The sequence below is a fragment of the Prionailurus viverrinus genome, chromosome C1 (genome assembly GCF_022837055.1).
Source record: "Prionailurus viverrinus isolate Anna chromosome C1, UM_Priviv_1.0, whole genome shotgun sequence".
NCBI classification, from domain to species: domain Eukaryota; kingdom Metazoa; phylum Chordata; class Mammalia; order Carnivora; family Felidae; genus Prionailurus; species Prionailurus viverrinus.
In genome coordinates this window covers 72,625,831-72,650,043 of record NC_062568.1, presented here as the reverse complement: position 1 = coordinate 72,650,043, position 24,213 = coordinate 72,625,831, and the positions used below count along the sequence as shown (strand labels likewise).

General features: G+C 34.3%; 1 protein-coding gene across 1 annotated transcript in view; it reads left to right on the top strand.

Moving 5' to 3' along the window:
* GALNT13 (polypeptide N-acetylgalactosaminyltransferase 13) overlaps positions 1 to 24,213 on the top strand; it is a 474,931-nt gene that overhangs the window by 246,376 nt on the left and 204,342 nt on the right. The window contains exons 3-6 of the mRNA XM_047871401.1: positions 3,826 to 3,992; positions 4,608 to 4,815; positions 7,902 to 8,072; positions 21,216 to 21,333. Of these exons, the coding sequence (XP_047727357.1) occupies positions 3,826 to 3,992; positions 4,608 to 4,815; positions 7,902 to 8,072; positions 21,216 to 21,333 (664 nt within the window). The remainder of the gene's footprint in view (positions 1 to 3,825; positions 3,993 to 4,607; positions 4,816 to 7,901; positions 8,073 to 21,215; positions 21,334 to 24,213) is intronic.

The following is a 24,213-nucleotide window of genomic DNA, read 5'->3' as shown; positions in this document are numbered from 1 at the left end:
TTCACATAGGTATACCTCATCCAAGCTATATACATTGTTTGTACTACAGGTGCAGAGGTTAACTGTCATTCAACATATCTTGAGAAAAGTTACAATCTGATTCAATATTGGAAAAAAAATGTGGGCAAAGAAAGGCAAGGGAACAGTGGCAAGTATGAAATTTCATACCAAAATATTTATTGTTGGAGTAACGACCACAACTCTGTATTTTCTTGTTAATCAACAGCTGACTGATTTATATAGCCTTGCTTCTTTAGTATGTCAACCAGGAAACAGCAGGGACAATATCACCAGGATCTCATTAGAAATGCAGAATCTTGGGCCCATCCCAGAACTACCGAATCAGAATTTGCATTTTATCAAGATGCCCACCTAATTGCTTTGCACCTTAAAATTTGAAAAGCACAACTTTATAGTGCCAAGAAAGAGAGTCACAAGATGAAGCTGTTTTATATTTTGTTACTGAGATATGTGCTAAATATATGCCTCTCATATGTTAAGCAATGTAACCTCAAGCTGGAGACCGTTGGACTAGATGAAAGAAACTTCAAAGCCACAAAAAGCTGGTGTGACTGATTCATAAGCAAGCATGACAATATTGATAGAAATCTATGTCCAAATAAGCTTGAAGGATTGTTCTGTAAGCTCTATTTTAGGTTTGAAATAGATTTTAATGATAAAAAAGCATATGCTATGGTTTATTTGATAACTTGCTTTTCTTTCCTAGGGATACACAAAATGATAGTGTATCTTACTATAGATGAAACAATAGATGTGATGAAGTACAGGCAATGGTAAAGGTACAGTGTAGAAACCATGGAAATAATGACTCCTGTTCATAAGCATCTATGCATTTGAGATAACAGGATAACTGATATTGAAAATGATTAATTTGTATAGCTTAAGGATTATTCTTATTATTCTAGAAATTGTTTTATTATCACACAAAACTTCCTTTGCTTAGTTGTTTAAATAGGAAGGAGAGGAAGAATTAATAAAAATATTAGACATTTTATTTTTATGCTACGTTAAATAATGATACAGTGGAAATTTTCTCTAAGTAAACATAATAGTTGCATTAATAGTAAATTAGTTCATCGTAACTTTGTCACATATATTGAATATAAAATTAACATTTGTGACTAGATTTTTTAACCACAAAAACAAAGCATGATAGAAATAGTTTAAGAAGCTGGATTTGAATATATGCTTTTCATTTTAAAAGATTTATCTATGCGCCTGGATGACTCAGTCGGTTGTGTCCAACTTCAGCTCAGGTCATGATCTCATGGTTTGTGGGATCAAACCCCACATCGGGCTCTGTGCTGACAGCTCAGAGCCTGGAGCTGCTTCGGATTCTGTGTCTCCCTCTCTGTCTGCCCCTCCCCCACTCACACTATGTCTCTCTTTCTGAAAAATAAATAAACAAAAAAAATTTAAGGGGCACGTGGGTGGCTCAGTCGGTTAGACGTCCGACTTTGGCTTGGGTCATGATCTCACGGTTTGTGGTTTCAGGCCCTGCATCAGGCTTGTGCTGACAGCTTGGAGCCTGCTTGAGATTCTGTGTCTCATTCTCTCTCTGCCCATCCCCTGCTCATGCTCTGTCTCTTTCTGTCTCAAAAAAAAATAAGTATTAAAAATATTAAAAAAAAATTTTTTAGAGTTATCTAAATGTCTCATCCATTTTTTCTTTGTTGGCATTTAGAGTACAAAACATACAACATATATGCTTATGTAACATAAAAAAAAAGTTAACTTAAAAGAAATCACTGTTTTTCCAATGATAGCCCTTACAGATAAACACTTTTCCTTGTGTTAGACCAATAATTGTTGACTGTTGGACTGCTCTCAGCCTGATTTTCTAGTTTTATTTTTTATTGATGATGATGATGTTGATGATGATGGTCTTTACCATACTTTTTGCTTAGCATGCTATTTCGTTGAGGCAGAAAAATGGAGGTTTGAGGAAAATCGTGGAGAAAACATTTCTGATTTACCAAGATGGCTTTCTGAATTCATTTAGCGATAGGCTTCCTGGATGCCCAAGTCAAATGCTGATGAGAAATATAGAAACCATTTCCATCTTGCCACCAGAATGGGAAAAGAAGACTGCAGATCAAAGTACTTTTTCCCATTATATTTTGATTTTCCTCAATACACAATATATTCTATAGTATGGATGATAATTTATTTCCAAATATATGCAGAAAAATGTCATAGTTCTGGTATAGTACCTTCTTACCTGACTACATTGCAGAAGGCTTCACTGCGTAGATGATATTTTAGACCATTTTAAAAGATGATTAAAGTCTCAATAGGCATACAATCAGTATGTCTTTAATTATATGCCTTACCTCCCCCATTTTATTGAATTTTTTTCATTCACCTGTGAAGGAGACTAATTTTAACAATGCTTATTTGTGTCATATATTAGATCATTCAGGAGTGGCAGGAAGCATTGAGTTCATTTTATTTTATGGGATGATTTTAATTCTCTAGCTCCTTAGAATATTTTACATGAAACAATCACCTAAGGTGAATAAGCTTCCATTCCTATTTCATATACCAAATGGCATTTTTTAATGACTTTTGTAATTTTATAATATTATAATTACAATGACTTAAATATCTGAATGTTGACAAGTTGATGGGGTAAGGACCATCTACATGTTGAACTTGGGATGATCACTAGAGCACCACACATACCATTTATCCATTTGTATCTTTTTAAGTTTATTTATTTTGAGAGAGAGAGAGAGAGAGAGAGAGAGAGAGCGAGTGATAGGCACTGACAGCACAGAGCCTGATGCAGGGCTTGAACTCAGAAACTGTGACCTGAGCCAAAATCAAGAATTGGACGCTTAACCAACTGAGCCACTCAGATGCCCCTTTTAAACCTTTGTTAAGTTTATTTATTTATTTATTTTGAGAGAGAGAGAGGGAGAGTGCAAATGCATCTTTTTAGATTGCTCAAATACTTAAATCTGGGCTTCTTTGGATTTCTAAGAAAAATTAAAAGTTTTTCTCAAAACATCAAGTTCTAAAAGTAATGACAATTATGGCCAGTCTGTGTGACTTGCAGCATCTGAATCACTAGGAAGTTTTTTTAAAAGACAAATGCAGAATCTCAGGCTGCACCCCAGACTTACTGAATCTGAATCTGCATTTTAACAAATCTCTAGGTGATTCCTATGCACATCACACTTTGGGAAGTGCTGGTAGCCTATTCCCTTTCCTCATCTCCAGTGTTGATTATAGAGTACTAATTGGGAATCTGCAAAGTAAATCTAGCCCCTAAACCTTTCCTTCAAATCAGACATGGTTTATAGTATTCTCAAACTGAATGGAAAACACATATGCCTCGATTTTGGAACAGAAAAACAATCTCAGTTTTACATGCTTTAAAACCCTGGGAACATATATCTGTTCATGTTCTTATGACTTTTTGAGCTATATGATAATCTTTTTTCTAAACAAGGAATAAAATTATATCCAGTCAATGAATTCATATGTCCCTGTTGTACCCTAGACTTCTATTGAAAGTCTCAGAATGTTATTTTAGCTTTCTTAGCCTTGTGGAAATCATGTTGCTTTGTTCCCTACAGGAATTAAGATAAAATATTAGTAACCATGCATATTTAATTTTCAAAATGCCAAGTAATTACTCAAAGCATTTTAAAAAGGAAAATTATCTTAGATAATCATGAAATGCTTCCTTAGTAAGGGGCTATCAAGTCTAAAGTTGTGTTATCATGGATATTCTTTATTACAATGATCAGAATGAAAAATGAATTTATTAACATGTCTGTCATCTTTCTTTTCCAGATGCAAGACAAAGGTCTACCCTGATGAACTTCCAAACACAAGCGTAGTCATTGTGTTTCACAATGAAGCTTGGAGCACTCTCCTTAGAACTGTTTACAGTGTGATAAATCGTTCCCCACGCTATCTGCTCTCTGAGGTCATCTTGGTAGATGATGCCAGTGAAAGAGGTATAATTATTTTTCCTTCTTAATAGAAAACTTTATTATGGTCAAAAAGATAGCTTGGCAATGATCTGTATTTTCCTTGTAATTACATGAGTCCTGAAATCACCTGTCAAATTTTCATCACTGTACCTGGAACTCCAGGAATATGAAACTAATTCTTCCAGTTTCTCCCATGATTCCATTTGGTCCATACTAACCTAAGAAATCAGCCAAAAAAATTTTCAAAAGTGTTTATTTTTTTCCCAACTCAAACAATCAAATGATTGAGCCTTAGTATGACTTTTTGGACATCTATCGTGTTTTGTTTTGTTTTGTTTTGTTTTAAGTGCAGGTAAAAGTGAAATAACTTATAATTAAGAAGTCTCTGTTTGTCAATGTGGCCCAATTTCTAAATTAGAGTCTGGTATATTAAGGTCCTATAATGTCCTTATCTTTGCCAGATTTACTGATAAAAATCTCTACATATCTATTTCACCTAATCCAAAAAAAAAAAAACAAAAACATGTTGATAGAAGTCTGCTACCATTTCTGTTTGCTGAATTCCATCTGGGGTAGTAGTATTTCTGCTATGTCTTAAAATAGTTTCAAAACTTTATCAATTCTTATTGCACATTCCAGATTTTCTCAAGTTGACATTAGAGAATTATGTGAAAAACTTAGAGGTGCCAGTAAAAATTATTAGAATGGAAGAACGCTCTGGGCTAATACGTGCCCGCCTTCGAGGAGCAGCCGCTTCAAAAGGGCAGGTCATAACTTTTCTGGATGCACACTGTGAGTGCACGTTAGGATGGCTGGAGCCCTTGCTGGCGAGAATAAAAGAAGACAGGTAAGAATTCATGTGTTACATATGCCTGGGTTTTGACTTGGCCTGTTAGGACAGTTCCAGGTGCCAGTCAAAACTTCTCTGTAAATTGCTTTTTGAGATTCATTTTCTAGCTTTAATTTTTTTTAACGTTTCTTTATTTTTTGAGAGACAAAGAGAAACAGAGCATGAGCCAGGAAGGGGCAGAGAGAGAGGGAGACACAGAATCCGAAACAGGCTCCAGGCTCTGAGCTGTCAGCACAGAGCCTGGTGCAGGGTTCGAACCCACGAACCCTGAGATCAGGACCTGAGCCAAAGTCGGCACTCAACCAACTGAGGCACCCAGCTGTCCCTTCTAGCTTTTAAAGAGCACCCCTCCTCCACTGAATAAACACCTTGGCTTATTCATGCTGAATATGAATATTTGATTAAGAAATAGTCAATAATCCAAACAGTAAAAAATGTGTTGAATATTCCATTTTGTAAGGTGATGAAACTGAGTCCAATCTGAAATGGTGCCATATTTTATAAAATACATTTCAAAACACCTGATTTCATCCTCACAAGTACCTCATGAGGTAGGCAATGTAAATGTTCTTGTGTGTACCTAGTAATAGGGAAGGATGAAGAAGTGAAGGAGCTTGACCCAGTTAGTTATTGGAAGTGGTGGGAACAACAGTTCAATTCTTCCCATTCCTAGACCAGTCTTCTCTCTACTAGTTCACTGCCTTTATTCAATGTCTTATTCAAAACCACCTAGAGGATCTTAAAAATGAAGACACACACTCACACATTCCATTGGAATGAAATCATGATACAAAAAATTATTAGAATTTTAATTATATAAACGATGCTGTCAATCTGTATACACAAATTGTAAAATCCGAAAACTTGAATAATACTTTATAGAAATTAAGAACCCTCATACTTACCTGCAATTCTTTCTGATGATGATGCAGCCAAGTACAAGCTTCTTTTGTGGATATTCATAAACATTGATGATAAATGATTATAATTCTTAAGCACCTAATGAAGTCACCTATGTCGAATGCTCTCTGATATAATAACAAAGCATCTTATGACACCTTGTTTGCGTAGTCATTTCACCCACAGTAGAAAGGTCTTCTTAGAGTTGAAGTTTTTAATTAAACATCCAAGACAGGGGCTGCTTAGTGTGAGCTAGTCCAGCTACATCAGGATTTGGTACTTGCCAGGAAGATAGATGGAGCTTGTTAGTAAAATGGGCCATAGCGGTTGAAGAAAGCAGTGGGAACCTTTTATTCAGCTGAGTGTTGTATACAGCTAGTAACATTTTCCAGTCTGTGTATTGTCCAATATGCACAGGAGGGTGAGACTGGCAAAGTAAAATGAACTGAGAGCATCTTAAATGCACTTCCTGGCAACTTTTCATACATTTTGCTGCTTTTTAAAACATGTGTTTCATATTCAACTTACTGAATTTTTTATGCAATATTCAATATCATCAAGAATAGATCATTTATTTTTTAATGTAACATGTTTAGATTGCACTTTCATATAGTGAACTCTAATGTTTGTCCATCTTATAAGTTCTAAAGTTGCCACAACTAGATAATAAAGTCCTATTCAAAGTTAGTAGATCTAATTTTGCCTCCCTAAAAATTAAGTCATTAAACTTAATGAAGAAAGGTATTCATTTTGTAGGGACCAGAGTTACCAAGAAATGTTTCCAAGACTAGATAAATCCTATTGATTTCAGAGAACTCTAGGCTTTGGCTAATTGTGTGAAACAGAAGACCTAATTGAAAAATGAACATTAGTGGGGCACCTGGATGGCTCAGTCAGTTAAATGTCCCACACTTGATTTCGGCTCAGGTCATGATCTCACAGTTCATGGGATCAAGCCCTGCATTGGGCTCTGTGCTGACAGTTTGGAGCCTGCTCAGGATTCTCTCCCTACCTTCTCTCTGCCTCTCTCTCACTCACATGCACACATGCACACTCTCTCTCAAAATAAATGAATAAATGTTAAAAAAATAAAATAAAATGAATGTTAGTGATACTGGTGTTGCAAAACCAGGATAAATAATGGACAACATTTATTTGCTTTCCACATTTATGGGCTATTCAAAAGCATATTTGTATATTTACCACCTAGTAAATATGAAAAATAAGCTCTGGTTTCCAGAACTAGCTACCAGCAAAGCAAACTTGAGTAGACCTTAACATTTGCTGTAGAGATGACAGACTGATCCCATAATGCAACATATAAGCCAGGAGTAGAGGAAGACTGAGGAAAGCACAAAATGGATTAATAGAATATCTAATCTTCTCTCAAGGTGAAAGTCTCTTACCCTAAAAAGCCACCATCGAGAACACCAAATCTCCTGTCTCTTCCTCTTAACTTTAAGAAATGGGTCATGAGATAAAATGCCAGAAACTTAAGTTGCTTATCTTTCCCTATTTTAAAATACACAGATTGTTTACAGTAAATTCCAAGATCTAGAAAGGACACACTTAGAAATTGTCGAGTCCCTAATATCTTTCAGAGGAAACATTTACTTACACTGATGTTCATGATTTTTACTGTTTCTGTTTGTTGATTTTTATTTGTTTTTTTCCAGCAGGTATTTTCCCATGAAAAGAAGTTTATTTTTTTTCTTAAAACTATCTTTTTAAACTAACTTATCCCCTTTCAGATTCAAAATACCAGGTCTAATTTGCCATCATCCACTCTCTGCTTCCTGAATGCTATTGTTTTTCAGTTGGCCCTAGCTAAAATGATGCATAATATCAAAGCAGCTCTACTAATCATGGTGTTGGTGGAGGTTTTATAAAAAATAGACCACGTTCATCCTGCTGAGTTAGTACTTTAGAATGCATTTGGAAATCAGCTTGAAGACCAATTAGTACATTTGATTAGATTATAAATGATAAAATGAAGTAGAGACTGTAAAGAGGATGTAGTGAAAGGAAATGATTCCACAGAGAGAAAGGATAAAATTAAAATAAAATCATATTAAAGTCACAAGATGATTAAATTGCAACTAGTCAGCTATACTGAGTTTGAAAAAGCTAATGTAGTGTTTAAATTATTATTTATATGTAAACTGGTTTTGATTTTTCTGCAGGAAAACAGTTGTATGCCCCATCATTGATGTGATTAGTGATGATACCTTTGAATATATGGCTGGATCAGACATGACTTATGGGGGCTTTAACTGGAAACTGAATTTCCGTTGGTATCCTGTTCCCCAAAGAGAAATGGATAGGAGAAAAGGAGATAGAACATTACCTGTCAGGTACGTAGCTCATATCTTCCAAAGGATAGCATGTGTTTTCCTATAATTAAGGAGTATTATGAATTTGTGCTCATTTTTAAGTCTTTTAAAGGCATATACCTTTTATTCATATACTCATTTACATTATCACCGCTTACATAATTATCTAAGAATCAATGACAGTATTTAAATTTAGTTTAAATTAACACAGGCAAATTTAACTATTGGCAGAAGTGCCGAATTTCTCTTGAGACTTTGTATATTCTTATGTTCAAAATATATTTACTGTGAATTTTCTATGTGATAGATATGTGCTAGCCTTGATGCTTCAGGTACATATATATCTTAGCTAAATGCGTATGCTTTATAATAGAGTTATTCTCAAAATTGAAATAACCAAAAATGTTTTGGCAAATACTCTAAATTTACCAACTTCAAAGAGCTGTCTTCCTTATAGATACAAAAGAAAGATCCAGTTGGAAAATTTTAATATATTAATGATTATGAAATATTTATTGTTTGTACTAAATTAATTTAAAAAGCTACTTAATATGAAGTATTTATTCATAAATGTGTTTGCTCTTAATACAAAATAAGAAATACCGTATGCATCTTTAGTTGCTTAAATAAGCATTACTCACTTTATTAACACAAAATTACCGCCTTCTTATTTTACTATATTATTGTGTACCTCTTATCTGCAACCAACAATTGATTTCCTAACAATATATTGTAGAGGGAGTTCACTGATTTAGCTCTTTAAAAACGAATTTGGGGGGCACCTGGGTGGCTCAGTCAGTTGAGTGTCTGACTTTGGCTCAGGTCATGATCTTACAGTTAGTGAGTTCAAGCCCTGTGTTGGGCTCTGAGCTAACAGCTCAGAGCTTGGAGCCTGATTTGGATTCTGTGTTTCCCTCTCTCTCTGCTCATCCCCCACTCACTCCGTTTCTCTCTCTCTCTCTCTCTCAAAAATAAAATATTAAAAAGAAAAAAAAATAATAAAAAATGAATTGGGAAAATCATGATTTAGTTTGAACAATAGAGAAAAGCCCCAAAACAATATGTATAAACCATTATCTAAACAAGAATGTCTTCTAACCTACTGAAGAAATGACTTATCCATTGGCAAGACTAATTATCTAATGAATTAAAACTAACTCTAAGAATTGGCTCATGGAAAAGAACAGCTCTGTTTATTACAGAAGAGTTAAATATTGTGCTTGCTAATCCTCTTGAGATATTACTACATGGAAGGGAAAAATAAAATGTGCCTCCAAACAACTGCATGAAGACATGAAGTTATTATGTCAATATTTAAAGTGTAACTTAGTGATCTTCAAGTCTTGCTGTAATCTCCACATTCACCAAGTCTTACGGATCCTTGCTCCTAACAGCTTGAGCAACAGCTTGAGTTGCTCATTTTACCATTGTTTATTAGAAATCCTGTTTTCCCAGATCATGGTTTCATTTAGTGTTAGCTGATTTTTCAGCTTCAGATTCCATGTGAAAACTATCAAAATACTTGGCCAGTACATTCAAACATAATGTGTTTATTCATTAAAAAATGAAGCTTAGGGGAACCTGGGTGGCTCAGTCGGTTGAGCATCCGACATCAGCACAGGTCATAATCTTGCAGTTCATCGGTTTGAGCCCCGTGTCGGGCTCTGTGCTGACAGCTCAGAGCCTGGAGACTGCTGCGGATTCTGTGTCTTCCTGTCTCTCTGCTCCTCCCCTGCTCACACTCTGTCTTTCTCTTAAAAATAAATAAACATTAAAAAATGTTTTAATGAATTTTAAAGAATATGTGAGTGTGCTCATTGTTTTCTTAAGTGCCTTGGCAAAAGACATGCTTCATTTAACTTATTTTCTTACGAAGTCAAAAGGTAGATAACTAAGAGGTAGCCAACATTCATAGTAAGAAAATACTGATATCATTCACAAAGGTAAAGATCTACATAGAAATTGACCATTATTTTTCATCTTTCATTAATTAAGACAAAAAAGGAAACATCCAACTTGCAATGTTTTAACCACAATTTGTGTGCTTTTATTGTCGTAACATGGAGACCCAATAAAAATCTAAGAATATTTTATCTATTTGCCTCAGTAACGGCACAATATTTCACTTTCTAAAATGCTGAGGGAGCTGGAACAAGAGAAACAGAGAAACCTCAGTCTTTGCTGAAGTTTCCAAATTTTTATGGCAAAAGGTTAATTAATTCATGGGCTGTGTTGTAACAGCCTGCAGGTAATTTTCATCAGCATAGCTGTAATGTGAACTTTCTTTGTACTTGTAATCTATTACTTGAAGACGTGATCATTTTTCTCACATTCGTACAAACAGATAAATCATTCTAAGGTGTTGAAGACACATTTTTTTTTCCTACTTGATTAACGGAATTCTGAATAGCTACAGTGATTAAAATGGGGTTGAAATTTTAGTTTTCTTAGCAGAATGCTTCATTTAAAATGTCAGCTGTGACAGAACTTTCTAGTGACTATAATTGGCTAGTTAGTCATCATTTAGAAATACAATCATGCATCTGCATACATAGAGAACCAACTTGAACTTATGACTTAAGCTTAGTTGTACCACATTTAAAGTAAAGTTTATAATGGTTATATGTATTATTCTACTGTCACCTCTGGGCTTTGGTATTTTCATTTGGATATTAAGTGGAGTTTGCAAAATACTTGGTATTTGTGAAATTATGAGTACGGAATAATAGCACACATAATCTTGAACATTCGGTCTTCTTTAATCAGTAAACTGTCCTTGACATTTCAGTAGTCCTATTATGTGACTTTTCAGTAATATCTCAATTATATGTGCAACAATAGGGTAATCAAATTGTTACACTAGAGGTCATAAACGGGGAGCTTATGTGTCAGACATGCTTTGTAGATGTGTTTTTTTGGCGTACATAGTTTTTTACATTAAAAAAAATACCAATGTTTTAAAAATGAGATGTTCTAAGTAAATATATGAATTTTTAGCTATTCTTGAAAAGTCAGAAGATCTTGCTACAATGGTCCTGTATTCCTACTTGGCACCATCCGGTGGAGTTAAGTAGAAGCCACCCTTTAGAAATGGCCTGAAAGGTTAGCCCAGTGCCCCACCTCTATTTTTTGTGTGTTCCTGACTCAGAGGCTGAGGATCAGTGTCCATTTGTCATCATTCTTATACTTAAGGAAATGTTTTGGTACCTGTGTCCCAGTCAAAAGTCAGAGAAATATGCTTATTGCAACTATAAATCTTTTAAATTTGTGACCTTGGGGTGCCTGGGGGGCTCAGTCAGTTAAGTGTTTGACTTTGGCTCAGGTCATGATCTCACCGTTCATGAGTTTGAGCGCTGCATCGGTCTCTCTGCTGAGTCCATTCCAAATCCTCTGTCCCCTTCTCTCTCTGCCCCTCCACTGCTCATGCTCCCTCCCTCTCTCTAAATAAATAAATAAACCTAAAAAAAATAACAATAAATAAACAAATTTGTGACCTTGACTTCCAAGCTACTGCCTAAGAAATACCTGAGTTTGAAACTCACCAAACATGTTAACCCAGTATGAATATGCATCTGCATTACCTGATGGAATAGGCAACCTGTAGTAAAAGTTATCTGGTAGTGCAGATAATCTCCCAAATGATTTCATTCGTTTGGGGGTGCATGCCTTTTTCCAGTACATGTAATTTTCGACTTGATATGCTTCAGACTATTAAAATGAGTTAGGTTACATATGCAAATGCACATGCCGTCACACTGTTGAGCACTGTGCTAGGTTCTGTACATACAACGATGAATCTGGCTGATTCTGCCCTGATGTGGCCCACTGGCACTGGCCATGTGTATGCTAGACAAGAGAATGAGGCCAGCCTAAGTGGCCAGAGTGTTGATGCACAGGAGTTAGACTATGTCAACAGCTAGAGTGCTATGTGCTTCTGGAAAAGAATCTGGCTTTAATCTTATTGATGGTTTTAGTCTCTTAATTTATGCCCTGTCGTAAATCCTCAATAAGTCCTCAATAAATAAATAATAAAGTTATAAAGATATTAGATTCTACTTTAATCTCTCGTTGATTAAAATAGATTATTAATTTATTAAAAACCTACCAGTGAGGAGTGCCTGAGTGCTTCAGTTAGTTAAGGGTCTGACTTTTTATTTCGGTTCAGGTCATTGTGAGTTCAAGCCCCGACTGGGCTCTGTGCTGACAGTGTGGAGCCTGCTTGAGATTCTCTCTCTCTTTCTCTCTGCCTCTCTCTCTCTCTCTCAAAAATAAATAAGTAAACATTAAAAAAAAAAACTACCAGTAATTTATCAAGTCTGTATAACTTTCTTTATCTTTTGTGTCTTGCCTTATGGACTCTTTTACATTTTGTCCTTATTAATATTCTTAATATGACTTCATCCTTACGTGGAGTACCATGCTCAATATCTTTCTAAAGTAAAACAAAGAGTTTTAGATTTTCTTCTAATATTTGCTATCATAATAAATCAAACATAGATATAATGATGAGTTTTATTCTTTACATATTTTACTTACTTGGATATCCCTTTTTATTAACATTTGTCTGATATTATAGCTTAATTTTTCTCTCAATTGGAATCAGGAGTTTATAAAGAAGATCAAATAAATTAAACATTATTAATAATTTCTCAGATTATAATTACTGTTCCTTTACTGTGAAAAACTCATAAGATGTTCACATATATTATTTCCTGTAACCTTCTAGAATGATATCATTGAAGAAGCATTGAAGCTGGCTTTGGAAGATCTGGGTTTTATTTAAAAGCTACTCCAATAAGGAAATTACCCATTCTTTTCAATAATAAAAGGAAAATTATTCTCCCTCTCTTGTTTAACTCATGACGTACTAAAATATTAAATGAGAAATATATTTGAAAGGAGTTATTTAAAACTTATTTCTGATAATATACATCACAAACATATGCATTGCTAAAGAAATGTGACAAGTATCTGGAAGTATAGAGAAGCAGAAGTATTTTGTTATATTTCCTTCTAGAGTGTTTCTTTTCAGATATGTTTCTCCACAATTTAAAAATTGATATATTATGGGGCTCAGTCAGGTGAGTGTCAGACTTCAGCCAGGTCATCCCCTCACGGCTGTGGGTTCAAGCCTCGTGTTGGGCTAGATGCTATCAGCATGGAGCCCATTTCAGATCCTCTGTCCATCTCTCTCTCAGCCCTTCCCCCACTCACATAGGCTCTCTCTCTCTCTGTGTCTCAAAATTAAATATTAAAAAATTGATATATCATTAGTATTTGCCCATGGCATTTTTTTTTCCAAGTAAAAATTGGAGTGGCTGCTAGAATCTCAATTATTTACTTAGATTTTCCTTTATTTTTTGCAAAGACAGTTGAGAGTTATTTTACACATTATTTTTTGCCAATTATGTTTTCTGATCTATAGTTTTTGCATATACTGTGGTCTTTTTAGAATTATGCAACCGAGGAAGATGAAATTCATTTTAATATTTTTGATATCTTTTGCCAGTTTGAATCCCCCCCAAAAAAATTATCACTAACTCTAATAATTGTTCTTCTAGTAAGTATAATTAAAAAACACTTATTTTATCCTATAAAATGTTATCCAAATATAAGACAATATTTCCTATTATTTAATAACAGCTAAGAATATATTTCTTAATTTTTATCTGTTAGATTTTCTCTATTTGATTTTCTCAGTGCAATGAAAATACATTTTTACTTTGGAGGAAAGAAACAGAGATAGATACTCGCAAATCCTGTGAGACACTTCTTTACAATAGGAGATATTAACACAAAACACAGGGAGGGGTCAAATTTATGTGAAAAACAAAGACTTTGATAGAAAAAGTTGAACTTTGGAATGTTCTAATTGTTCAACATTCCCATCTATTCGTGTTAAGTTATGATATGTGTTGGTTTTGAAAGAAAAAAAATCCACCTTAGGTAGAGTATGTGACTCTATATTCATTGGAGAAAATAGCGCATTTATATCATATTACCTCCTAATGGTTCAGAAGATAATTTACCACACTTCCCTTGTGGTCTGTTGAGATGAAATGAAAACAGAGCATTAATTGAAACATTTAAAACATCTTGCCCCATTGTTTATTTTGACCTGTCCTAAACATAAATGAAAGAAAAAGGAAAGATAAAAAAAAATTACACCAATTATTATAATTGGAAGCTTGGAGTTTTATCAGGTTGTGAAGATTATGAAAAAGGATTAAGAAAAAAGGGGAAAAAATAACTATTCCCTTCCTGGCATATAGGTCTTTAAGCACAAGTTAAAGTATTTGATTCCAATACTTGTTGGTAAATGGATCTTTGGCAGCAAAATGAGCCACTTGCCCATATCAAGCAGAATTTTCTTTTTTTATTCTTATCCTTTAAAAATAGCTTTGTTTGTGTTCCATAGGCTGTACAGGATGGAACATGCTTCCTTGTGCAGAGTCTAAACCAGCATGAGTGCTTAAATAGTCTCTTCTCTACCAAAAGCTGCATCTTCTTACCCAAATACATGTTCAAATGAGTACCTCAGTGTGCAGTATTTCACTAAACCCCATTTCATTTCTCTTTAAAAACCTTTAAATGGGGCGCCTGGGTGGCGCAGTCGGTTAAGCGTCCGACTTCAGCCAGGTCACGATCTCGCGGTCTGTGAGTTCGAGCCCCGCATCAGGCTCTGGGCTGATGGCTCGGAGCCTGGAGCCTGTTTCCGATTCTGTGTCTCCCTCTCTCTCTGCCCCTCACCCGTTCATGCTCTGTCTCTCTCTGTCCCAAAAATAAATAAACGTTGAAAAAAAAAAAAATTAAAAAAAAAAAAAAAAACCTTTAAATAAATTCAGCATCTGGTTATTCACCACTAATAAAATAATAGTTATGCTACTGCTTCCTTTCTATCTTTTCTGCTTTCTATTTTGGGGATAGTAGAATAAAGAATGAAGGAGGGAAACTCAGTTTCTAAACCTGCAAAATGGTTAACCAAATTATATTTTATGATTAAAAAAATTGAGATTATGTGACTATTTCAGCTATTTATGCTTCACATTTGTGTAAATAATAAAATATGTGTTTATCATTTCTCTTTATTATGGCATATAGTATATGAGAAATGTTATTAACACAGAGGTACACACTTACAGTCTAGATATTGTGTTATTTGATCATTGTGAATAACAGCCTGATGCTGAGCTATAGTCTCCCAAATCTTTAGACTTTTTCCCCCAGAGACGTTATTTATTTGCCAAGTGAGATTAATAGAGTCCTAATATGTTAAAGGGAAAAATTAGTGAGAAGAAATGATGTTTCAATAACTTTAAAGGAAATTGCTTTGAACAGCAGTGCTAAAATTCACCGGACAACATTGTACATAATTTTGGAGCTGAAATCAGGAAAAGTGTATTCCTAATTATCTATGCCAAATTCTGTGATGTATATTGATAAACTGAGTGATTACTAATTGGTAAAGAGCAAGAGAGATATGTAGGGAGGAGAGAGGAAAGGAAAGGAACATTATTTCCTTAACTGGACCACTACCTAACTGGGGACTCTCAAACAAGTCATTTAAACACATTGCAACTAAATTTGGTTAACCAAATCTGTAGGGATTTTAAAGCTCTAAAATACTACAATTCTATTAAAAATTAATTAGACTTGGAAAATAATTCTTAAAGAGCTGATTATAATCTTGCCAAACACAGATGCTTTCTCTTCCTTATTAAAATTAATATTTAAATATGTAGTTCTTGTTTTGTATTGGTACTATTCTAAGAGTGTAACATGCATTGTTACATACATCCTCATTTTATAGATGATTAATTGGAGCCCAGAGTTTAAGTAGTTTACCGAAGATCACACTGTGGGGTTGAGTTTTGAGCTTAATCAGTCTAGATACATAATCCAAGCTCCTAAAAACTAAACTCAGTCCCCTCTCGAGTCTCCCGTGGTCTACCTGCTTCTCACACACATAGTTATCCTAGTGTGGAATACCGGATATATCATCTTATTGGTGGAAATGCAGGCATCACAGTTGAACATTACTGAATGATCAAATGTATTGTCATAATTTCTTTAAATTTACCAACTTCTGGTGAAATACTTCTGTATTTTTCCATGTCAAATGCTTACTTTTTGGAGTCCTTTCCTATATTCTACATTGTTGCAAAACTTTGCATCTTTAATTCTAAAATACTACCAAACTCAAATCCCAAAACTTTTACTAGATGTTACAATCCTGGAATTAGCAAAGGCATCTTTGTTACTCATCAGTTTAGCCGATGTGAAGAATGAATATATTTTTTTTAATTTCAAAGATAAAATTGCACATGATTTTAACTTACAAATAGATTGTATTATGGTCATGGGGATACGTGCTTATTTGTTTATTTCACTTATTTAACAAATATCTATTAATAGTCCAATAATATTAAACCAATATATTAGGTATATGTATAGAGGTGATAAAATGTATACAGAAGTAAATATAATACTCAACAAGAAGTGACACAATGCCTTGAGAAAGACAGGGCTATCGAAGGAGGCAGAAGTGGGAGATTGTATCCAGACTGGAGAAGGAGGGCTGTACTGAGGGCAGGCTGCATGGAATAACAGCCTTCAGCATAAGAATAGAGCACATTTGAACATACAAGAGGAGTTTAAAAAGGAAAATCCTTTTTAAGTGACAAATGGATGTGGACACACGTACCAGGGTGGGAAAGTATGAAGCATTTATTATTAACAGCTTAACACTTGGAATACAGGGAAATAGTTAAAAGGAATAGAGATATCCTTTGGACGGCACCACATCACTGATGCCAGAATAGGAGCTGGGATTTATTTCTTAAAATAGGTATTTAAATATCTGGTTGACACTTTGAGGGGCATTTTGATTTAGAGAAATTAATCTGGCTATGGTTTGTAGAATAAATTTTGGAAGCAACATACTCTAGAAAAAAGAAGATAACAAAAGAGACATGAGAGGACTAAACTTGGACAGTGACCATGATAGCAGAGAACAGAGATAAGAGTCAAAAATACTTCGGGGGTGGGGGGTGGAAAGAAGTATTTGGGAAATGATTAAATGAGGCACAGAAAAGAAAGTTGCTAAAAGGGGTCTTATCACTCGGTATTGAAATTCTGGAAGGAAATAGAAGACAATGAAGGAGAAGCAGATATGGAATGGGTAGCATATTCTCAGTGCTATTTTATATACCCTGAGCAGAGTCAAAGGGGTTTTTTTAGAAAACATCTAGAAAGGAATTAGAAAACCACAATGCAGAAAGAAGAAACGAGAAAAGGAAACACAGATTAGGACCCTGCCTCACAAAGATGACAATAAGAGGCATAAAACAAATGAACTTATGCAGGTAAGGAATATAGGAAGAGGAAAGTTCCATTGAGAGACTCTTAGGGAGACTACATATTGGGACAAAAGAAGACAATTATCAAGTGCACACATCTACAAAACATTATTATGATTGTATATTTCACTCATGTCATAGATATGCAACTAAGAACTGGAGACAACCAGCAAGGAAAAGAAGAGGAAGGGAAATCAATAAGATTCATAAAATAAATAGGAAAAACCTCTCTGGAAGAATGCTGTTGGAGTCAGAGATGAAAAGCATTTCATTCAGGGAGGTTGCTGAATTATGTCCAAATGCTTCCGAAGGACGACATTTTAAGGAGAGCCTATTCAAGTTCAGAATCAGCAGGACCCTTTTAGAAAGAGGTTACTGTAGAGATGGGAACAGAATCCAGATTCTAGTTAGAAGGTCAAGAGGAATTGAGGGAGTATGTAGAAAGCATCCTTTCAATAAGGTTACCAGTAAAGGGAATAGATAATATATGTTCCCTCATTTCAGTGAGTAGCAGGATGGAGTGAAGGGCTATTTTGGTTTAGTATAGAACTTGATTGAACAGTATTGTAAGCTCAAGGGGACAATCTAGAAATCAAAGTCATAGAACATAAATGTAATAGTCAATGAACAAGTAGCTGAAAGTGTAGTCAGAAAAGAGCCAGCTGAGGCCAAAAGAGTAAACGTTAGCTCACAATGAGGAAAGGAGATACTGTTTCCTCTGAGGCAGGAGGAAGGAAAAGCCATGAGGAGATATATACACATACTGAGGTAGAGATTGGGGGAGTGTAGATTTCATGACTGATGAAATTTTTTATTTATGCATTGCCTTAATTGTCAGTGTTTTGAGGAGAGTCTGAGACTTAGATAAGAGTCAGTTAAAAAAAAATGAGACAGGTGAACAGATTAACACAGATGAAAGGATTGTTAGGTGTTGTAGACTAAGCAGAGAGTCAATAAGTTGGACTTGTGGTATAACTAGTTGACCTCATCATATTACTCTTTCAGTGAGTCTCTGGTTCCTAGATGCAGAAGTGAATAATACAAGGGTAGATTTACCCAGACACTGATATTTACGAAAACAGAATTGGGTCAGATAAGGGAAGGATAGAGAATTTAGGAGGCTAAGCTATTTTTTCACTGACATGGCAAAATCCTGGAGAGAGATTGAGAGGAGGAGAAGGGAACAATTCCTGAAGCGGGTCATTACGTGAGGCGATGGAGTAGCAGAGGAACCCTAAGCAGCATTATAGGATAAAAAGTGACTGTCACACGCTTGAAATAGGGGGGTTAAAAATAGAAAGCTGTGTTTAGCAAGGCAGATTTCAGAGTTCAACATCTTGGATCTGAAGTAGATTCAAATGATTTTGAAATCCAAAATGAGGGTGTGTATGGGACGTCGTAAGTGAAGGACACTCAAGACCTTTGAATGATTATCGATAACAGCAATGATGATGACAAAGATATACCACCTAACCTTACCAATGATTTGTTATGTGCTGGGAACTGTGCTAAGTGCTTTACTTCTACTAACTCAAATCATCTTCACCTACTGACTGTGTAGGTAATATTCACAGCCATTGGGCCGATTATTTTTCCACCCAAAATGGATTGAATTGATTAATAAGGTTAGGTGATATATAGATTTTTAATTTTCTAGGCACCCTAAACATTTAAAGTCCACACAGGCATATGTAAATAGTTCATTAGGGACAATACAGAACGATTAACTTAGAACAGAACATGTTGCATAACACCATAGATATTATATAAGGCACAGTCTCTAGATTACTTGAGAGAGCTGACATTGCAAATACAAAAAAAAAATCTTTCTAGGAGCATCTGTCTTCAGAAAATACAGGATTTTTTTTTTAGTAATTGTGATTTTATGTTTTTATTTTTGTTACTTTTTAAGCATAAGTGAAATCTGAGTCATTCTTATGGTTAAATATAGAAATTATTTTAGTCATTTATTGTACATTTCTCATATATTTATAGGAACTATGACCAACTGTAAGATGAAATTCAATGCATGTATTTAAGCTAAATGCATTAGTACTTTATTAGTAAATAGATAAGTGGGTAGGCATTCTGAACTGATCATTAAAAATGCATCACTTAACATTCTTAAGCACTTGGTTGCATTATGATAAGATAATTGCAATGAGTTTTGTTCCTTTTTTCATTAAATAGACTATGTAGCACTATTACACCTTATATAGTAATTGCCATAGAGTTCCAAAACCCCAATCAGGTGAGGGTCATGGCTACTCCATAATTACCATCTGTTTAGCTCTGTTAGTGTTTCTCATTATATCTCAGAAGGTCAGTGATTCTGTTCATGATAGGAACACAGCAAGACCAGAAGTAATAAAATAGTTCTGAGACTAGGGATGCTGTGCTAGCCAGCTGATGGACAGTTAATTGCTTGAGTATAAAACAGTGAGAGCACTGGGAGACATAGAGAATTTTGCAATATGGTAGATATCCAAGTACAGTATTATTTGGTGGTTTTTCAATGAACTATACTGTTCAATTAGAGGACACGAGCATATCCTGTGACAGAAGAGGATATAATCTCCAGAAAAGGAAAACACTTGTTTTTTTTGTTTTGTTTTGTTTTGTTTTGTTTTGTTTTTTTTAACAATCTCCATCTACTCGAATGTCCAAACCCCGTAGACCAGTGTTTCTCCTTCTTGCCAGCACATTAGAATCAGCACCGGACTTTACACACTATCAAAGGTTTGGCCCCACCCCAGGCCAATTAAATCTGAATCTGTGGAGTGTGAGTGATACCCAAGCATGGAAACGTGTTTTTTAAAAGTGCTTCCAGTGCCTCTAATGTACTATGAAGGTTTAAAACTACTTTTCTACAATTAACATTAAAAAATAATCATCATCAGCGTAGATAGGTCCATTTGTGAAAAACTAGAATTTTCTTTTTTAGTTTGAATCATACTGGTTATATAGGAAGACTTGTGCAGTATTAGCCATTGACTTTAATTAATCTTTTAAAATTAATAATTAATTAATCCTTTAAAAACTGAACATCTGAATCCTTAGTTTCAGTAGAGAAATTTCAAGTGTGAGAATCAAAAGGCATTTATTCCTAGGAAAAAGTTTTAAAATCTGTGCCAAATATTCTTCTAAGCCTCTAAATAACAAATGTGATTTATGTTTATCTAGGGTCATCTGATTAACTCTATCATTTTAATTGGGTAAAAAGAAGAATAAACAATTAGATGTAAAGCTCTTGCATTAAAAAATATGTAATCACCATTAGATACTTAATTGCCTATAAACATTTTATAGCGTTTGATATTTTTCATATGAAATAGGCTATAGATCTTTTCACAGAGAAACCATTTCCAAAGGTTTCTAGTATTCATATTAAAATGATTTATAATTAGGCAACAAAAGATCACAACTTGTAGTTTCATGACCAGTTAATCTCTTTAAGGGTAGGGCTAAGAACCCTAACTTCTTTTCACTATGCTTTTCAGAAGGAATTTACATACCCGCCTCTTAAGTGGCCAGTGTTCCTTCCATTATTTGATCACCTATAAGAAAAACATAGACTAACCTAAATTTAGTTTTACAGAAAATGTGAACTAAAATGCTACTTAATAATTTTAAAACCTCTTACACTTTGGTTTTGTGTTTCCAGTTTGAGATTTTTGAGTACTAGTTTTTTTGTTTTTGTTTTTTTTTTACTTTAAAATGTCTCAGAACTATTTGCTACAGTCTCATTAAACTCCACACATTGTTTTCAAAAGATATTCTTTTCTTTTTGTTTTTTTTCAACTAGGACCCCTACTATGGCTGGTGGCCTATTTTCTATTGACAGAAACTACTTTGAAGAGATAGGAACTTACGATGCAGGAATGGATATCTGGGGTGGAGAGAATCTTGAAATGTCTTTTAGGGTAATTGCATTTTACTTTATTTTTTTTTTTTTACTCTGAACACACTATGCTGTAGCATGCACATGTAGACCCAGTAATTTACTGTCAAATCTTTTTTTTGTGAAGTGATGCAAATTACTGATCAGTTGGTCATTTTAATACTTATTTTGAAGCTCTGCTAGTCTTTTTGCATGCAATATTTATTGTTAAATGGGAAATTGCAGCTATTTTTAAAGTTTTCGAAAATAATTCTTTTATTCATAGTATAAAGACTTCAGGGCTTTCAGGTTTTGAATAAAGAAGGGCTTTATTTTTTAAATAAAGCATTACCCTATAAAATCAGATTGTGTTTTTGAACTGAAACTTGGAAGTATTTGTGTTACCTGAATTTATAAATGGTTCCTGTGGCTATTCTCAAATACCTTTAAGAATAACCTGTGGTCAAAAGAACTCTGGATAATTCTGCAAGTAGCATGTTGGATTTCACATTTATAGACATTATTATTTGATGAATCAGTTTGAATAATGCAAAATTACTTATTAAATGACTTCCAAACAGATGAAAATTAAGAGCTAATCCTTTGTACGTATGATATTGGGAAGTGTATGAATAATTTTAAATTTCATTATATTCAGAAATTTAAAATGGGCACATAAATGTGCCTTCATGCTAACAAATGATAAATGCTGGGATACTGTGATTTCTTCAAACCACGTATATTATTATTTTTAAATGAAATAAGTTAGTAACACTGTTTTTTTTCCTTTAATAGAATTTAACATGAAATATTCAAAACATTGTATTGATTTTGCCAAAATTGTGTAATGAAATTATTAGTATTTAGATATATTTATCTATGAAGTTCAAGAGTTATGACTTAATTTCTCATTTAGAAAGTAAAGATTGTTTTTCACTAACAAAATAGAACTATATTTGATGTTCTGTAAGAAAGGTCAATATCTGAGAATAAGAATTACTTTGAATTTATATAATATGGAATTTAGTGAATCTCAGATAATCTGGATCATTTTAGGAGCACAGAAATGGCCTTGTTATATATTTTTTGCCTATAAACCTTTTTTATAGCCAAATGTCTGAGAATACCATTAGTTAATGGATTGTTCTTGTTTCCGTATTTGCTTATATACTTATAGTCAGATTAGAATTTGCTCTACAAGATTTCATACCATACTCAGGAATATATTCTTGACGTCAGGCACATGATACACAACCTTTAGGGACATTTGGGGACCCAAGCTTTTTACCTGGTGTAGTTCTCAAAGTGCAGTAAATAAGAGATGGTAGTTAATAAAAGAAGAACAAAAGAAAGAAAAGGAAGGAAGGAAGGAATAAAGGAAAGAAGGAAAGGAAGGGAAGGAAGGAAGGAAAAAGGGAGCGTGGGTATGCAAAAACTGAAAAAAAGTTTTGTTCTTACCCTGAGATGTAGTGATGAGAGTATTTATCCATTCATTAACCAACATTCCTTAGATGTTGTGCTGGGATCACATAAGGAAAAAAAATCAGCATACCAATATTGCTATTATCTGTCATCCTACTGCCCACCTTTTCCCCTAAGATTCTTATTCACATCTTTTCTCCTCACCCATTAAGCTTGATTCTCTGCCAAGGAACTCCCCTTACTTTCATCACATAGTTCACCTACTGGATGGATACTCTTCATCTAACTAATTGAAAGATGCATTAGGGAGGAACTTGGTGGAGTATTATGAGAAACCAGGAGAACATGATCAGGAAATACAACAGAAATATAAAAGTTCCAAAAAGAGGGATTTGAGAATATGGTAGGCAAAGCAGATACTAGGAGGACAGAGTGAATGCAACTGGTGGCCTTAAGAATGATTAGATTCCTAGAAAATGACACAGGAAGTTGGTTGTGATTGGTTGGTTGAGATTACTAAGAAATAGAGTACAGTAACTCCCCCATATCTGTGGTTTTGCTTTCCATGGTTTCAGTTACCTGTGGTCAACTATAGTAGAGAAACAGATGATCTTCCTTCTGACATATTGTCAGAAGGTCAGTAGTAGCTTAATGATATGTCACAATGCCTATATCATTCACGTCACTTCATCTCATCACATAGGCATTTACCATCTCACATCATCCCAAGAAGAAGGATGAATACAATACAATGTTACCAGAGAGAGAAAGGGAGAGACCACATTCACGTAACTTTTATGAGAGTATATTGTTATAATTGTTCTATATCATTATTAGTGATTAGAGTTAATCCCTTACTATGCCTAATTTTTAAATTAAACTTTATCATAGGCATGTATGTGTAGAAGGAAAACATAGTATATATACATATATGGTTCAGTGGCATCCTTGGTTTCAGGAATCCACTGGGGGTCTTAGAACATATCCCCCATGGATATGGGAGGACTCTGGTAATAAGTGACTGTTTTTTGAATATTTTAAAACACATCACTGTCTTTAGTTTCCATATCCTTTCAATAGAAACAAAACATATATTTTGCTTTCTATTAGACTCTTCATTCATGTTTTACTTTTCTTTCTATGACATGAATGTAAATGTACACTTAAGAATTAGTACTCTAGCTGAGGAAGATAATTGGGTAAGAGAAAATACTAGATAGTATATAAGCAAAAGAATGAGACTCACTCTTTAGATTAATTTTATGAAAAGGTGTGTGACTTAATGAAATGATAATATGTTGAGTACTTAAACTCAGATGGCCTGAAGCTAATATCCAGGTCAATCATTATGCAACTGACATATATTAAACATGTTGTATGTTCATTTTTCAGATACTGAGGCTACAAAAGTGAATAAGGCATGATGCTTTTACTTTCACAGAATCATTTCTTTGAGAGATACATAAGTATTATTGACAATAAAATGTGGATCATTTCTTTT